This window comes from Diabrotica virgifera, chromosome 3 (assembly GCF_917563875.1).
Source record: "Diabrotica virgifera virgifera chromosome 3, PGI_DIABVI_V3a".
Lineage (NCBI taxonomy): Eukaryota > Metazoa > Arthropoda > Insecta > Coleoptera > Chrysomelidae > Diabrotica > Diabrotica virgifera.
This window is the reverse complement of record NC_065445.1, coordinates 218,435,829-218,452,996: the sequence shown is the minus strand read 5'-3', so window position 1 is coordinate 218,452,996 and position 17,168 is coordinate 218,435,829. Positions and strand designations below refer to the sequence as shown.

The 17,168-nt window shown below is 32.2% G+C and overlaps 1 protein-coding gene and 1 long non-coding RNA gene across 3 annotated transcripts in view; one reads left to right on the top strand and one right to left on the bottom strand.

Annotated features, from left to right (window-relative positions):
* Positions 1-17,168, top strand: part of LOC114331342 (hydrocephalus-inducing protein-like) — a 691,883-nt gene that overhangs the window by 128,310 nt on the left and 546,405 nt on the right. The window contains exons 15-16 of the mRNA XM_050647266.1: positions 10,473-10,717; positions 15,286-15,436. Coding sequence (XP_050503223.1) covers positions 10,473-10,717; positions 15,286-15,436 — 396 coding nt within the window. The remainder of the gene's footprint in view (positions 1-10,472; positions 10,718-15,285; positions 15,437-17,168) is intronic.
* LOC126882371 (uncharacterized) lies at positions 157-2,279 on the bottom strand. 2 transcript variants are annotated; one of them, XR_007697301.1, is made up of 3 exons: positions 1,988-2,279; positions 1,730-1,885; positions 157-434 (listed from the first exon to the last, which is right to left on the bottom strand). It is a non-coding gene; the product is annotated as an uncharacterized LOC126882371 (long non-coding RNA). The 2 variants fall into 2 exon arrangements; XR_007697302.1 differs by having other exon boundaries at positions 1,834-1,885; positions 1,988-2,275.

The following is a 17,168-nucleotide window of genomic DNA, read 5'->3' as shown; positions in this document are numbered from 1 at the left end:
ACACGGAACTATACCTAATGTATATTATGGTTCCGTTTATGCAGGCTCACTCATTATTATAGTGAGCAATATGAGATGTAATATATCTATTATAGTATACCTCCTGGTCAGTAACAAGCTTTATGGGGAAATAGAAGGATCATTAATATACATGTATAATTTTTTATTCTTTATTTAATTGTCCTTTGTATAATTTAATTATTAAATTTAATAAATCAATGAATTTTTGTGTCTCTTCTGCCCTTTAATTTTCTCTGGCACGCTTGTGTTCTACCCTTTCCTCCTCTTTTTCTATCTGAAGCAATTGAGCTATGTTGGGTATTAGCGTTGTTCTTTCTTGTAATACATTCTCTAGTTTATTATTGGTAGCTTATTTCTGGAACTAGCTTTTTCTTTGAGAACACAGGATTCCATCTTCTAGGTGTTTGTCATATCTGTAACCAATTTTTTTTATTTAGAAAAGTGAAAGATATCTACTATGGGCCATTCCACGAACATACGCCTGTTTTGGATTATTTCGACAACGAATATTTTACTGTGCAACCTAAGAAGTACGAAAGTAAATGGCACTAATAATTATTCCAATAAATAACAATGTAATTTGCAATTTACTTTTGTTCTTCTTATTTTGCAACGTAAAATATTCGTTGTCGAAGTAATCCAAAACAGGCGTATGTTCGTGGAATGACCCATAACAAATATTAAAATTAGGTTTTATTCTTGTTATTGGGATTCTTCAATTTACCATGTAAATTATCCAATCTTTAAAATATTGTGTTTTGATATACATAGTTGGTTTATCCCTAGTTTACTATTCAATATACCAGTTGGATGGATTATAAATCTGTAGCGTTTTGACAATGATTGATATGTCCATCTAGCCTAATTTTTCAGGAGGGCATTTTGAAAGTTTAAATCATGTTTTGTCAACCCAAAAACGAAAAGTAATCAACATAAGAAATCAAGTAATATATCAAGTTCTGGCCTACCTAATACAGTAGAATCCAGATTATCCGTGCTCCTCGGGACCGAAGGTGGCACTGATAATCCGAACATGTATTTCTTATGTATAATAAGTACGTATACACATACATATTATAATATTATGTACCTACCATAAAAAGATAACAGAAAAAATAAATCTTTCATTATGAGTCTCTCTTTCGTCATATAGAGTTTCCGTTAAGTGATTTACAATGACGCTATGTTGATAAAACCTCAAAAATGCAACTTGAGTAATAGAAAATCATAGCACGGATAATTAGGGTTCTACTGTAAGTTAAAAGGGGACATGTGGGACAAAGGGGGTTTTACCTTCATCATACACATACCAAACTATACCAACTTGAAGAAATGTTACTAAATAGCATATCAAGCAAATAATCTCATTATGGCTAAAATCAGACGTAACATCAAGTTTTGCCATATTGCATGATATTTACAGAAATATAGTATTGAATTTAAATAAAAGTTTTCCCCACATTAACAAATTTTTACATCATTGAACAGTCATTAGGTTTGTTCTAGCATCAGTTTCAAACGGTTTGAAACCATCAGCGAATAGTCGACCAGCGCGAGTTGATAGGGGATAGCACTGGTGACTGTATTATGTTGTCTCACTGAGCAACTAATTGCTGACGGTTTCTGACTAGTTTGACTGTTTGCTAGAACAAACCTAATATTAATAATCATATAATATGTACATATATAATTATGTAAACAAAATTACCACTGCATCTGTTTCATTAGCTAGTTTGTCTTTATTTAAACTTGTCTTTGTCTTCTATTTTACATACAAATCAACAGTTTTCCTCTAATTTAAAATGGATTTACCTCTTGTTCAAGCTCTCCAGTAAACTATTTCAGCATAATCAATGTTTTCCTTCTAAAACAATATTGTTGTCTGATTAAAATATGGAAATGTATTTCTAAACCTTATGACTTTGTATACCTATTTTTTTAAGTTGTAATTCTTTGATTTACTTACATTTCCTTCATTCCTTCTTCCAAAATGGAAATAAAATCGATAAAATCATCTTTGAAATACTTTGAATCTAATTATGTTAGGTTAAGTTAAAGCTGAAATTATAAAAATAAACATAAAAGTCAGGTGTGTTCGGAATCCAAACTTACTTTTAAGCTTATCTACCGGATAACTAACTGGAACATAAATTGACGTGAAAAGACCGGTACATTTTATCTGGCGAATAAATATTTATCCTCCAGATAGCTAACTGCCAGATAAGAGCATATTTATTCGGAGGTGAAAAGACCGGGCCTTAGATGTTTTACAATGTTTTACCAGCAGCCGCCAGCTGGTTTTACCAGTTTTACGTTTTTGCTCTTTGCGCAGAAATTGGCGCAGTTCTTGTATAAGAATCTGTGCCTGACACAAATTCTTGTATCGTTTCTGATATAGTTTCTTGTATCTGTGTATGACACTATGCATTTTTTTGACATATCAGAAACGATATTAGAAATGATACAAGAAAATGCATAGTGTCATACAGCCTTTAGAAAAAGTGAATTTATTATTATGTTGATGGTTTCATCTAAAGGAACGTTTGTAAACAGACTTTCAACGTCGAAACTGACCATAATTCCATCTTTGTGTCTGTCTTGGTTGGCAATTTCCTTCGCAAATGAAAATGTATCTTTTACTGTGAATTCGTTTTCAGTCAGTATTTGAAGATGTAGGACAAGATATTTAGCTAACAGATAGTTTGGAGTATTGATGGAGCTGAGAATCGGTCTTAGAGTTATTATTCTGACGATGATTAAAGTAATAATTGAAACGTCACCATGAATTTTAATTTAGTTATGGGTTTTATCTTTAAGTTTAGTATTTCAGTGTGGTGACTAAATTTGATTTCAGTTGTTCAGTAAAAATGTCTTAAAACTACAAATCAGTAAGATAGGGACATGTTTAAAATATAATAAAAGTCTCCCGTTTTATACCGCTTACAAGGCTTTGGGATTATAGTAGGGTAATCTGCTATATCTAGGGCCTACGGTATACAAAGGAAGATAACAGGACCAGTGCTACGCTTCAACCGCCTATTATTACCCTTGGTTTTACCAAAGGTACTCATTTTATTCAGGATGAGTCGACCTGGGGCCTATAGACATTTAAAAATGTCTAGATTTTCTCGCCGGCGCTTAGATAAAATATTGTATACAAATTGGCAGAAGTTAAACAGAAGTAGAATTAAGAATAAATATGAAATGGACGAAGAATACAAAACAAAAGTACTGGTCTGACAAGAATCAACATAGCTAGAAATAATTCAGAAAATATTGTAAAAAGTACCATTCTGAAAATTAGTAGACTAAATAGATATGTATATGGGATAGAGCTTATGTCGTCAGACGTAATATACTTTTAAACAAATGGAAGAAACGACAATCGAGAAAAGCTAATAAAATTTTCGGAATTAATATCACAAGAGAGTGAGAATAAATTGACAATAATGCGACAATTTTTCGAAACCTTGTTATCTGGCAATATACACGAGAGCCCGCAGGGCTCGAGTGGCTCTTGCCCAATGACAACCAGTTTGAGAAAAAATGGAGCATTATTCTCTTATTTATTCTTACTGTCGTGTGATATTCGTAAGGACATTTTTTAATACTTAAATATAAAATTCGAGTCTTTGTATAAAAACATTCAGTGACATTGATTTCAACTTGTCAAAGTGAACAGCAGAGTTTAGCAAATATGTAGATAAAGATATTAATAAAATATTAGATAAAATTATTTATAAATACAGTTTTATTCATGAAATAATCTTACCGAAGTAAACTGAGCGCTTAAATTTGCCGATTTGTGTTCTCTTCGTGACAATTTGAAATTAGATGCAGAACTAAAAGTTTATTATGGATATTTTCTTAAATGTGACAGTTTTATAAACTAGGAAACTGGTTGTAATTAAACAGAAACAATCTACTTAAACAAATTCCCACTGTATTTTGTACAGTAGAACATTACCGCTGATAATCTGATTGGACAGAGTTAAACAGGTGACAAAAATCTTACTACACGATTGTAAGTTAAAACCATTAAAAAATAATCAGCAGAATACTTTCTGATATTTTTTAATAAGCAAATTGATCGCAAAAGAACCAAGTACTTCATTTTTAATTCAGTAGTCCAAGTAATGAAGCTTAAAATAGGACAAAACCTCGCAATTTTTACAGAATGGGTCGATTTGCTTGAAAATTTGGGAATAAGTAGTGGATAGTCCAAGGATCAAAATCTATATGATGCCGAAAGGCGCGTTTACCATGGGGTGGTTGCCACCCCATCTCGGGAGTGGACATTTTTTTATTATATTTTGACAGAAAAAGTTGGTCTAAGCAAAAAACGTTCTATACATTTTTTTGATAAAATTAATAGTTTTCGATTTATTTGCTATCGAAAGTGTCAGTTTTATATCGAAAAAATCAATGTTTTTAATAGGTTTTCTGCTAATAACTCCAAAAGTTTTCGTTTTATCAAAACAACTTTACTTAACAAAAATGTACCTTTTGAAAAAATAAACAAAACCGTTTTTTTTTTAAATTTCCTTTAAGACTAATAGTAATCGAGCTATACTTTATTATATATTACCTCTTCTTCGTCAAATGCTAAATATTGTAGTTTCAAAGTCAAAAGACGGGAAAACTATGCATTTTTCGAGGATAACTTGTACGAACTAATTTAAAGTATTTAAAAATATCTATCTCCAGAAATAAAAAAGTCTCTAGATCAAAAATTAAGTGAATTATAATGAAAAGAATGTCAGTCCCTATTTTTTCAGCGAAAAAGTGATCGGAAACAACTCCCTAATCACCACCCTAATTAAAATTAGTGATTGACCTTATTTGGTCTTCTTTATTTATGTATTATTAATAGGTTCTAGAAGTTTGACCGGCTTAGAATGATAAGTTTAAAAAAAAAATGGAGTTAAAAGCGAATAACGATTTTTTGTAGTCTGGAAAAAATGGCATTTTGTTCAGAATAGAAAGATTAGCATCAGAGATACGAAAAAATGTTTAAATATTAAATTATAGCTTATATAATTCACAAGAACCTGGTTTAGAAAAAATTTATCCACGAAGAAAATACATAGAGTGAGCTATTGACAATTAAAACTTGTAATAACATGCAAAAACTACCCTTACCAACCCTTTCAAAGTCACCTCTTTTTGCGACTGAGAATTTTAAAAATATTTAATATTAATAGGCATGGATCTTGTAAAAACCTGCAACATTATTTTTTGCCAAACTTTCTAAGATAAAAAATACAAAAGTTATGGTTAAAAATCAATATATTTTTTTTAAAGGGAAATTCAATTGTAAGCATAATTATGAAAGTTAGCGGTGTTTTTAGTCAGTGGCCTTATTCTTTCTTCTTTATTTATGTATTATTAATAGATTCTAGAAGTTTGACTGGCTTAGAATGATTAGATTTAAAAAAACTGGGGTTAAAAGCGAGTAACGAATTTTTGTAGTTTGGTAAAAAAATGCAATTTTCTTCAGAATACAAAGATTAGCATCAGAGACATGAAAAAATGTTTAAATATGAAATTGTAGTTTATTTAATTCTCAAGAACTAGGTTGAAAAAAATTTTTCTACGGCAAAAATTGAGTGAACCCTAAGGTCTAAATGAGTATGTATATCAAAAAACACTGATTTTTTCGATATAAAATTAATACTTTGGAGAGCGAATAAAGCAAAAGCTATTAAATTTATCAAAAAAATGTATAGAACATTTTTTGCTTAGAATAAATATCAGAAATATAAATAGAAATAGAAATTTTTATCAACTTTTGCCGTCAAAATATAATAAAAAATTTCCACCCACCGAGATGGGGTGTCAACCACCCCATGGTACAAGCGCCTTTCGGCATCATATAGATTTTGATCCCTGGACTATCCGCTACTTATTCTTAAATTTTCAAGAAATTCGATTCATTCTGTAAAAATTGCGAGGTGAAAAGTTTGGTTCCTGGACTTCAGGGAAAAAATCATAGATCCGTATGTGACAGTGAAAATATAGAAAAAAAGGTATAAAAACAAAGTGATAAAAATATTTAGTCGGAAGTTAAAAACAGGAACATATTTTGTATCAATAAATAATAGTTGTTTTTGGGTAACACGTAAATAAAAAAAAATTAAGGTTGTCAGGGCAGTGGGATCCTTAAACACACTAATGATGATAAAAAACTGTTCCTAGAAAAGTAAAATCCGCAAATATGAAACACAAATTATAAATTTATTAACCCAAAATATTATACAAACGAAGCGTCGACAATTTGTTTGTTTTATTTTTATTTAGCTCATTGTTATTTAATTTCATTTAAAATTCAACCTATCACAATTAGTATAATATGTTACGGACAATGATGTAAATTGGCCGTTGACGTTAAAGACCGGGCATTGTCGTGAATGTCTATTTTCCCTGGTTATTAGCGACAATGCCCGGCCATTAACGACAATAACCTTAGCTATTGGCCAATGTTGTAAAAAAATAACCTAAAATTAGAGTTTTCATCAATAACATGGCCACTGCTGATAAATAAATAAAATTAGGTAAGTATGATGTCCTATTATTTTTTTTTTATATAAAGTAGCTTTTGAAGGCTAATATTTTTATTTTGACAAGATATTGAACCATGGAATTTTGTAAGACTTTTTACATAAATTTACTACTAGTGATTTCAGCACGAGCAAAGAAATGAAGCAAATAATAAACATAACCTATCTATTAGTCTAAATTTCAACATTGACCGATTAACAACGGGCATTGTTGACATTGACCGGACAATGATGGAAATGTTATCAAGAATTTAAAATTATCATCAATGTCCAGTTTCTATGGATAATAACGTTAATATCCGGCCATTCTCGACAATGACTAATTCAACAGGCCATTGTCGATATTGACCGGTTATTAACGTTTCCTATTGGCCAGATTTACGTTATTGCCCTTAACATAGGCAAACTCTAGCATGTCTCAATCATATTTCCTTAAAAATAATTCTCCAATAATGTGCTGGATGTTTTGTCTCTGGCGCCACATTCGGCGGAAACTGTCATCTTCCATTTGTGAAGGGAATCAGCGCAATTTACATGTCCCTTTTTGTATTCGGGTTGCGTAATGTTGATCATTATTTTCACGAGAGGTCAAATATTTAGAACATATTTTATGGATGACACAAAATAATTTTTCAAAATATTTCATGTGGAGGAAATAGAGAACACAATTAGGGGGCCATTAAAAAACAGATCAGTAGAGGAGGTTCAGAAGAATGCAAAATAAATAAAAATAGCAAAACAGAGAGAGTAGATTTGTACACAAATTTGTATAGAAATAGGCTCGTCAAGCCTTCACAATAAACCTTTATAAAAAAGTTGAATAAATTATTCTTATGTAATATTTAAATAAAAAAATATACGATATAATAGTATATTAGTCAACGAGCATGTATTGATGGCTATTACTCACGATAATGAAGTATGCGACACGAGCCGTAGGCGAGTGTCGTAATTTATCAGAGTGAGTAATGGCCATTACATGCGAGTAGAATATGTACTATACTTTTTCTATGATCTTTTATATTTTAATTAGTAAAAAATATAATTATCACCTAGTCGAAATTTAAATTCTAATAATTTACAAAAAATACCTAAATGATGTTTACTCCTAGTACGTGGCTGAATAATTGGTTGCCTACTATTAAGTTCTTATGCATTATAAAAATACAACAAGAAATAATCATAGAGGTATATATTAACATAGAGTGAGCCCACGGTTATTAGACTTTATTACGGTTGTCTTGTCCGACGGTGGTGGGGAGACTTATATTTTTGACTTTACGTCACAAGAGTTTACATTCCCATATTTTTAAATGATTTTCGATCATTGAATGTGTGTTATTGTGTATATATGTGTATTATTTGTGTTATTATGAAATAATAAGACAAATAGTACACATTTTATCTTATACCGGGTGGTGAATCGTAAAAAGGGCCATAGGAAACTTAATGTAAAATTTTAAATTGTTGAATTCTTGCTTCCCTAATTATTTTACATCAAAAGTCAGGAGAGAATACTTGTAGAGAATTAAAATCTGTATTAAAATCAAAAGTTAAAATGTTCTACGATTTAAATGCATTCCAAAATTTTGAAAAATATGATACATTTGCCACAATAGGTATGCGTGTAAAAGTAAGGCCACACGTTACTATTTAACTGACAGTGCTCACCATTGACTGAATAAAAAATTTTTATTATTAATCCTTTCTCCGCAACAGGGCTTTTCATCGATTGTCATTTGTTTGGAGCTTCTGTCATATGTTGTATAATCTGTGTATAATATTTAATATACACGGATTATACGACATATGACAGAAGCTCGAAACAAATGACTGTGAATGAAAAGCCCTATTGAGGGTATCTTATCAACTGTATTGTTTTTAAACAATAGATGATAAAATAAAAATATTGACAGTTCAAAAATGTGAACATTATTGCATTGTGTGTGGCCTAAGTTTGGGCTGAAAACTAAAATGTATTACATTTTTACAAAATTTTGGAATATGTTTAATTACGTAGACCAATTTTAACAGTTATTTCCCATACAGATTTCAATCCTCTACAAATAGTTTCCAATGACTTTTGTAAATGTAATGTCTTGTAAAATAATTATTAGGGAAGCTGGAATTCAACAGTTCAGAATTTTACATTGAGTTAATGCAAAATTTTGACGCATGTCAAAATTCTCAATGTGTTTTAATTGTATTCATTTTTTTCGAATCCTGAGAAAACTAATAAATCTTTTTGAAAAATTTAAACTCAGAATGAAAGACTACATTATTACCGAGGGCTGAAAGACCCTGAAAACTTCTATAATGTTTATTTTAATAAGTTACAGGGCTGAAAATAAAAGAGAAGTGTGATATTTAATTTCAAATATTTCATTCAATAGAATCTGCTTGTTTATTCTAAGGGGCTTTCCGCCCTCGGTAATAATGTAATCTTGCATCCTGCGTTTAAATTTTTCTAAAATACTTGGTTTTCTCAGGATTCGAAAAAAATCAGGGCCCGGATTACGTACACTCGATACGCATCGTATCCGCCATGTTTTACTGTAGCGCCTTATGGGAAAACATGGCGGATACGATGCGTATCGAGTGTACGTAATCCGGGCCCATATTATGATTCAAATGACAGTAAACTCTCGTGCCGTAATCTCACCCTTAATGTTCATTGGTTAGTAGATTTAGGCAACCGTAGTAATGTCTAAGAACCGTGGAGTGAGCCTACCTTCCGCGCTTCCTGATGACAAGATCCCATAGACTGGTTTGCGGCATCCCTTTCTAACACATTGTATCGATAAACTAAGATAACATTAAGTGTGAGTATAGGTACTGAAGGGGAGGACAACTGGCGCAGCTTTACTATGCGTAAGAGTGAAACAGCACTAATCCAAATAAAAAAGATGGTGTCGTCACTTCGCTCTGAATGACACTCTCTCTATGCTTATATATAACTCTATGGAAATAATCAATTCAAGTTCTATTCGTTTCCGAAAAATTATAAGCATAAATTTTTACCTACTGTCAATGAATATAATAAAAATAGGAAATGGCTATTATCGGTGGACGTATTTCATAAAATTATAATGTACATTTACATTTAACTATATATAATATAATAATATATAGTATTTTTACTACAAAAACGTTATTACGTAGGTCAAAATTTTTGACGTAAGAGAACTGTCAAAACATTAGAATGTGACTTTTCATTATTGCTATGTTTATTATAAACACGGCAATAATGAAAAGTCACATTCTAATGTTTTGACAGTTCTCTTACGTCAAAAATTTTGACCTACGTAATAACGTTTTTGTAGTAAAAATACTATAACTACATATTATGTTATAACATAATATTTAACACAATATAACTTAAAAAACAGAAAAAACACAATATTAGTTATAAATTCCAATAATTAACAAACAAAATGCGGTAATGTCACTGTCACTAAACTAAAATAAATGATAAACGTCAAAATTTTTAGTAAAGAAAATATACCTAAACGTAAAAAATATACTGACATTGTTACAGTTAAAATTTATTTAAAATTTTTCGAAGTTAATTATTGATAAAAATTACAATAAAAATTGTTGTATTAAATAAATAAGTCTAAGTAATTTTATTTGCAATTTATATATGATTAATATTAAAAATGGCATGCGCCATTTTAATCTAACTTCAGCCCGTGAGTAATGACCCGTGAGTAAGTAACTTCAGCCCGTGAGTAATGAACTATTACTCACGGGTAAAGTAATGGGTACTATTATTTATTAAAAAATAGCGAATAATGAGCATGTTAATAAACGGTCGTAGAAAATATATTAATGGTATAAGTAATTAGTCTGAAAATCTAACAAGAATCTTATGTTTTCTTTAAATAATAGCTCCTACTCAATATTGAACATGGTGAACAACTGTCGGTGAACATCTTTGCTGAAGGAGTTGGATACTCAATTCTATGCGAGCCGCTCTTACAACCCGAATATAGTTTTGGCGCTCAACTAACCCACAGAGTTGCTAAAATTCTCATTAATTTAACAAATCTTGGAAGAAAGTACTATCGGTTATTCTGGACTCAGAAACCATTGGTAAAAACATTTAAAGAACTGGAAGATTTAGGAAAATTAATGTAAGTATTGGCATAACAACATTTTTCTTCTTTGCTTTTATATTTTAATATATTAAACTATATCATCATCACTCCATATTTTTTATGAACGTTGAATATTTCTTTGTTATAAAATTTTTATTTTTCTTCTTATTTTGTCAAGTAGGTAATATCCATTTTCAATTTCGTTGCAACACGAAACAACAGCCGCATCATTATTCCAGTTCAACCAGAGAGTGCAGCAAGCACCTCTACCGGTTTCGAAACTTATTAGTCTCTCATCAGGAGGCACCTATGCTGCTCTCTCTAATCCAACCAAAACAAACCCCGGCGTGCAGTCACGAATTGCAACGAACGAAATGGCATAGATGCCCTAGCGGCAACTGCTATCAAAAAACATAAGTTTTCAATCTAATAGCACATAAAACAACATCCAAAAATGTTATTCTACATCCTACCAGACTGAAAACAATATGAACCTTCTCTGGTAACACCTCCGAGGCTTCTACAATTTGCAAGCAATAACGGATGCTGAGACTAAGGAAGATGAGAGAATTTTACAATTTATAATTCACGTCCCATCTGCTCAGCGCGGTAAAGTTCCAACGAGAATGGTTCCCTTCATACTCCAATCGGAGTAAACATGTCATGTGACATGTGACATGTTTATTTCGATTGGAGTATGAAGGGAACCATTCTCGTTGGAACTTTACCGCGCTGAGCAGATGGGACGTGAATTATAAATTGTAAAATTCCCTCATCTTCCTTAGTCTCAGCATTAGTTATGGCTTGCAAATTGTAGAAGCCTCGGAGGTGTTACCAGAGAAGGTTCCCATTGTTTTCAGTCTGGTAGGATGTAGAATACCATTTTTGGATGTTGTTTTATGTGCTATTAGATTGAAAACTTAGTTTTTTATATTCAGTGAATTTACTCGGGTTTACTTCTATCATTCCTTTTACTATCAATATTTCCATAGTACATGTTCTTCTGGTTATATAGCCGAATTAGTTTTGGTATTTGGCCCAGTAAATGAACGTGAAATACGGTGATACCGTGTAATTTTCAGGATCAACTCAGAATTGTATGAAAATTTTGATTTAGGTTCTATTTACCCTACAGTTCATAATTGAACTTGTGCCGATGATTGCTTTTACTTGGGGGGTGAAAGCCAATCAATGCATTCACTGGAAATTATCCCGCTATAAGATATTTTAAGATTCTAAGATTCTTGTATTCATTTATAAACTTCTATATTATATTCTCACCAAATTTCCTGTACTTGCTCTTATTTCAATACACAGAGCTTAAAAAGTTATGCATCACCTCACTTTCGTAGTTGATTTTTTCGTAAACAGATTAACGGTAGCACAAAATCCCATTGCAATAAAAACAGGAGTGCGACAAGGCGATTCCCTGTCAACTACATTATTCAACATAACAGTAGAAGGAACAGTAAGTTAAGGCAAGTAAAATTAAAGGAACTATAGCTCACTCCTCAACACAAATAGTTGCATATGCAGATGATATAGTTCTTATGGGAAGGGACAAGGAAAGATTAAAAGAAGCAGTAATAGTCCTGGCAAAGGAAGTACGGAAAAGAGGTCTAGAAATTAACGAAGGAAAACAAAACATCTACTCTGCTCTAGAAGAGAAGATAGCAGGACGAGAGAAATCAAAATAGAAAACTACACTTTTGAAAGGGTTTTTACACTTTTTTCAATAATTTAAATATTTGAGAGTAATAGTGAATGGCCAAAATAAGAGAAGTGAATAAGTGACGGAGCGAATACTAGCAGTTAACAAAACATACTGGAGATGTCATAGGCAAATGAAAGACAAGAACTTATCCAGAAATACAAACTGAAAATATATAGAGTTGCAATCAGACCAGTAGTTACGTACGCAGCTGAGACAATGTGCCTCACGGAAAACGATGAAGAAAAATTGAGAATATTCGAAAGGAAAATAGAGAAAGGACAACAGTGAAATGAGAAAAAGAATGAACCATGAACTAAGAGACAAAAAGAAGGGAGAAGATATAGCTAGATTTATTAAAGCGCAGAGATTGAGATGGCTGGGAGACAGAGAAAGAAGGAAAAACGACATACTGCTTAAGAAGGTTACCAGATGGAAACCAGAAACTGAAAGACCAAGGGGAAGACCCAGAGAGAGATAAGATGGGAGGACCAGGTCATGAGAGATATCAAAATTCTCGAAGTGAGAAACTGGAGGGAGCTATGCACATATCGAAATGAGTGGAAGAAAATTGTAACGAAAGCCAAGTCATACAACACATACACAATAAGCGAATACATATATTTATGGCTCTTAGTAAGAGCGGCAAACATTCCATCCGGAATGAAAAGCCCTGATAATGATGGTGATATTAACGGATTCCGCTAATTCTTTTTTATTAAAATGTATAAACATTTTCAATTTCTTTGCAATACGAAAATGCAGCAGCTGCATAATACTCTGGTTAAATCGGAGAGTGCAGGAAGAGTCTATTCCGGTTTCGGAGGTTTTTCCTCCTCATCAGTAGTCCCATATCCTCTTCTCTCCGATTTCCCCAGGCATCATACATTTGGCCCTTCCGAATTGCAAAGAACGAAATGTCATGGATGTACTAGAGCAATCTACCGAAAAACAAAGTAAGTCATCAATCGAAGTAGCACAGAAAACGACAATAAATATCGTTCCCATACCACCAGATTGACAACAGGTGGAATACTTTCTTTGGTTACAACCTCCCGATATTTTCAAAAATTATAAATCATACAGGATGCCTAGGAAATTAAGATGAGAGAATTTTAAATAATTCACAACTCATCTGCTCCGCGTGCTAAAAGTTCCAACAAGAAAGATTCCTTAGTACTCAACAAAAGAGTAAATGAATTAGATGTATAAACATTTTCAATTTCTTTGCAACACGAAAATGCAGCAGCTGCATAATAATACTCTGGTTAAGTCGGAGAGTGCAGGAAAAGTCTATACCGGTTTCGGAGGTTTTTCCTCCTCATTAGTAGTCCCATATCCTCTTCTCTCCGATTTAATTAGGCATCATACTTTGCAATTCGGAAGGGCCCAAAGTATGATGCCTGGGGAAATCGGAGAGAAGAGGATATGGGACTACTGATGAGGAGGAAGAAACCTCCGAAACCGGAATAGAACTTTCTGCACTCTCCGATTTAACCAGAGTACTATGCAGCTGCTGCATTTTCGTGTTGCAAAGAAATTGAAAATGTTTATACATTTTAATTCATTTACTCTTTTGTTGGGTACTAAGGAATCTTTCCTTTTGGAAATTTTACCACACTGAACAGATGAGTTGTAAATTATTTAAAATTCTCTTATCTTAATTTCCTCGGCATCCTGTATGATTTATAATTTTTGAAAATCTCGGGAGGTTGTAACCAAAGAAAGTATTCCACCTGTTGTCAATCTGCTGGTATGGGAACGATATTTATTGTCGTTTTCTGTGCTATTCGATTGATGACTTACTTTCTTTTTTATTATTTTATATTTTTCTTTAGTATTTACACAGTTGGGCAAAGGTTTACTCTTTAACTTTTTAACTTCTTTTTTGGACTTATACCAGGTGGAAGAAAATAAATGTTTTTCTTATGTTATGCTTGAGACACTCTGTAGAGAGGACAAGGTACAAGTATGTTTATGCATCGAAATCATATTGTAATCTTATGTTTTGTAAACATTATGTTTTGTAAACATTATGTTTTTTGAATGTCTCTATCTTTAGAAACAAAGAAAAGATAATATGGTTTTATTTTTTAACACGATGTGTTCTAACTAAAACAAAGCTAAATTAAAAATAAAAAATAACAGTTAACAAACCTTTAAAAACAGAAAGGCACATAACATTAACAATTCTGGTGGACACCTTAAGAGCTATTTGTAGACCAAGTGAACGGTATGCACAGCGCACAAAGAGACAAGATTATTTTATTGAGGCTCTGTGGTGTTTTGGGTGGTATTTCCTTGAGAGTAAGTAGTATGGATTTGGTGTCTACGTGGAGGCTTCTAAATAGCGAGAGGTAATTTGCACAATCATATTTTTTTCTTTGAATACAGTTCCTTTCGCAGTATCTATAAAAATTATTTCATCTTGGTGTAGTCTAAGGCACCTTTGTACCTTTTCCTTTCTATAGGGTGTCCAAACTTTTGTGTCAGTTAAAACACATGTTAAGTAATAAAACCGTCTATTTTCTTTGTTTCTAAAGATATGAGAGACATTCCAAAAACAAGATGTTAACAAAACATAAGACTACAATACGATTTCGATGCATAGACATACTTGTACCTTGTCCTCCCTACAGAGTGACCCAAACTCAACATAAGAAAAACATTCAGTTTCTTCCACCCGGTATAAGTACCAAAAGAAGTTTGGGTAAACTTTTGCTCAACTGTGTACGTACCAAAAAGAAATCTAAAATAATAAAAAAAATTAGCGGAATCCGTTAATCTGTTCATGAAAAAATCAACAATGAAAATGAGCATAATTTAAGGTGATGCATTTCAAAAGTTAAGTTTTAAAACTATGTTTATGATATTGAGACATTATATGTTTTAGTGATCAAAAATCTGTGTTTGAGATCAAGCCGAACTATTTAGAACTAGCATATAATCAATCCAATTTTATAGAAATTTCTTGTGTATCAAAAAAGCCAGCAGTAGTGGGAGAGGTATTTTATTGTTATGCACAACTTGACAAGACGGTCAGAGTAAGTATATTTGTGAAACCATATCACAGTTTAATGCTAAATAATCAGTTATAGTCATCAGTACACCGTCCTTTTTTGAAAATGTTTACAAAAGTCTTAAAAATAGTTTTAACTACTTCGTTTGAACGAGTCTACCATTTTCTGAAAATTTTCAGAGTGCAATTTGGACGTTTTTCAGCACGCACAACACCTAAATCTGTAGCTCTAGCGCGCTTATGTTTTGTTATTGCAAACTATAATTTTTAAATAATGAATGGGTTGCATGTGTGAGTCCATACTATTGTAGTAAAGAAAAGAGAGACGTTCTCACAAACAATTTATTTTACCACTGACGACCGGTTTCGCTGTTTACAATTTATACAGCATCATCAGGTCCGGTTAAAGTAAAATCAAATGCTACAAACAACAAAAAACCAGAGTTAGTTATGTGGTCTGGTTTAAATAAAATTTAATGATACAGCCAATATCAAAGTACATATGTTCATGCATGTACATGAATACCCACATACATGTGCGCATGGTGTACAATCCTCATACTCACAAACATGCACGCATTCATGTGCAGTGGCAAGCAAAAGTATGTCAAGTATATGATATATACTTACTTTCCGGTATAAAGGAAGAATGTAGTAGTATTCAATATCATACTTTTCTGTGCACTTTGCTAGAGGGATGGTTGGTGAAGGGAAAGATTTCAATGTAATATATTAACTAAACATCGGTGGAGTCTTGAGGGGTTTAGTAGGGAAATACGACATTAAACCGATAGTCTAATTTGTTAGTTATACAGGGTGGTTCATCTTATTCGCCTCGGTGTCTGCACGGAAAACCACCCAACATTAAAAAAAATTTTTTTCCTCACAGAAACACACATGACCACCAATACCAAAATCCAAAAATAATGCGAATTGTACAGGGTGCTCCAAAAAAGACTGGTATATCAAAGTTACACCCCTTCTCATGGAATGCCCTATATCTGATGACATCACTGAATCTACCTCAAAAAACAAACCACACTCTCATAAGGGCTCCCTACACCCAAACACAGGGTGTTCTGACCCACCTCGATCTCTATAAAAATGCAAGGTTCCAGAAAAAAACAAATATCCACGAATCCAAGAATCAGCAACATAGCAATTAAGCAATTAAGCTTATAAAAAACGAAATTTTCTATTTTGGAAGAAGTGCTTGGAAAGAAATAGGGTAGTTAACTCTCATTAATAAAACTTCGCAAAGTGATTTATTTTGAATGAAATAATTATACAATTTATTAGTACTTATTTATGCGTAACATATTGCACACATCGTTTAAGTGGTTATACTACTTATAGTAGTGAAATTTGGAGGGAGGAAATAAACGGACGTAGGCTTCTTAAACAGTTATAACAAGTAACGTAATATCACATAATATGAAATTACAGGGCCACTTTGACCGATAACTTTAAATGGTACCTTACTCGTTTGAAAGATATTAAAAATACCTACTCAAATAATACTAATTTTGTTTGGGTTTAAGTTAATTTTCATGAATAAAGTAATGAAAATAAAATTGTAGTGTGGCATTAAATTAATAATGATTCAAACGTCCGCCTATGGTTATTTGTAAAAAAAGTCGACGTTGACGTAAAAACAACTAGAATTGAAAAACGTCAACTTTTTTGACAAATAATCATAGGCGGACGTTTGAACCTTAATCTTAATCTTAGTTAATTGAATTTATCGGACTGGCTAT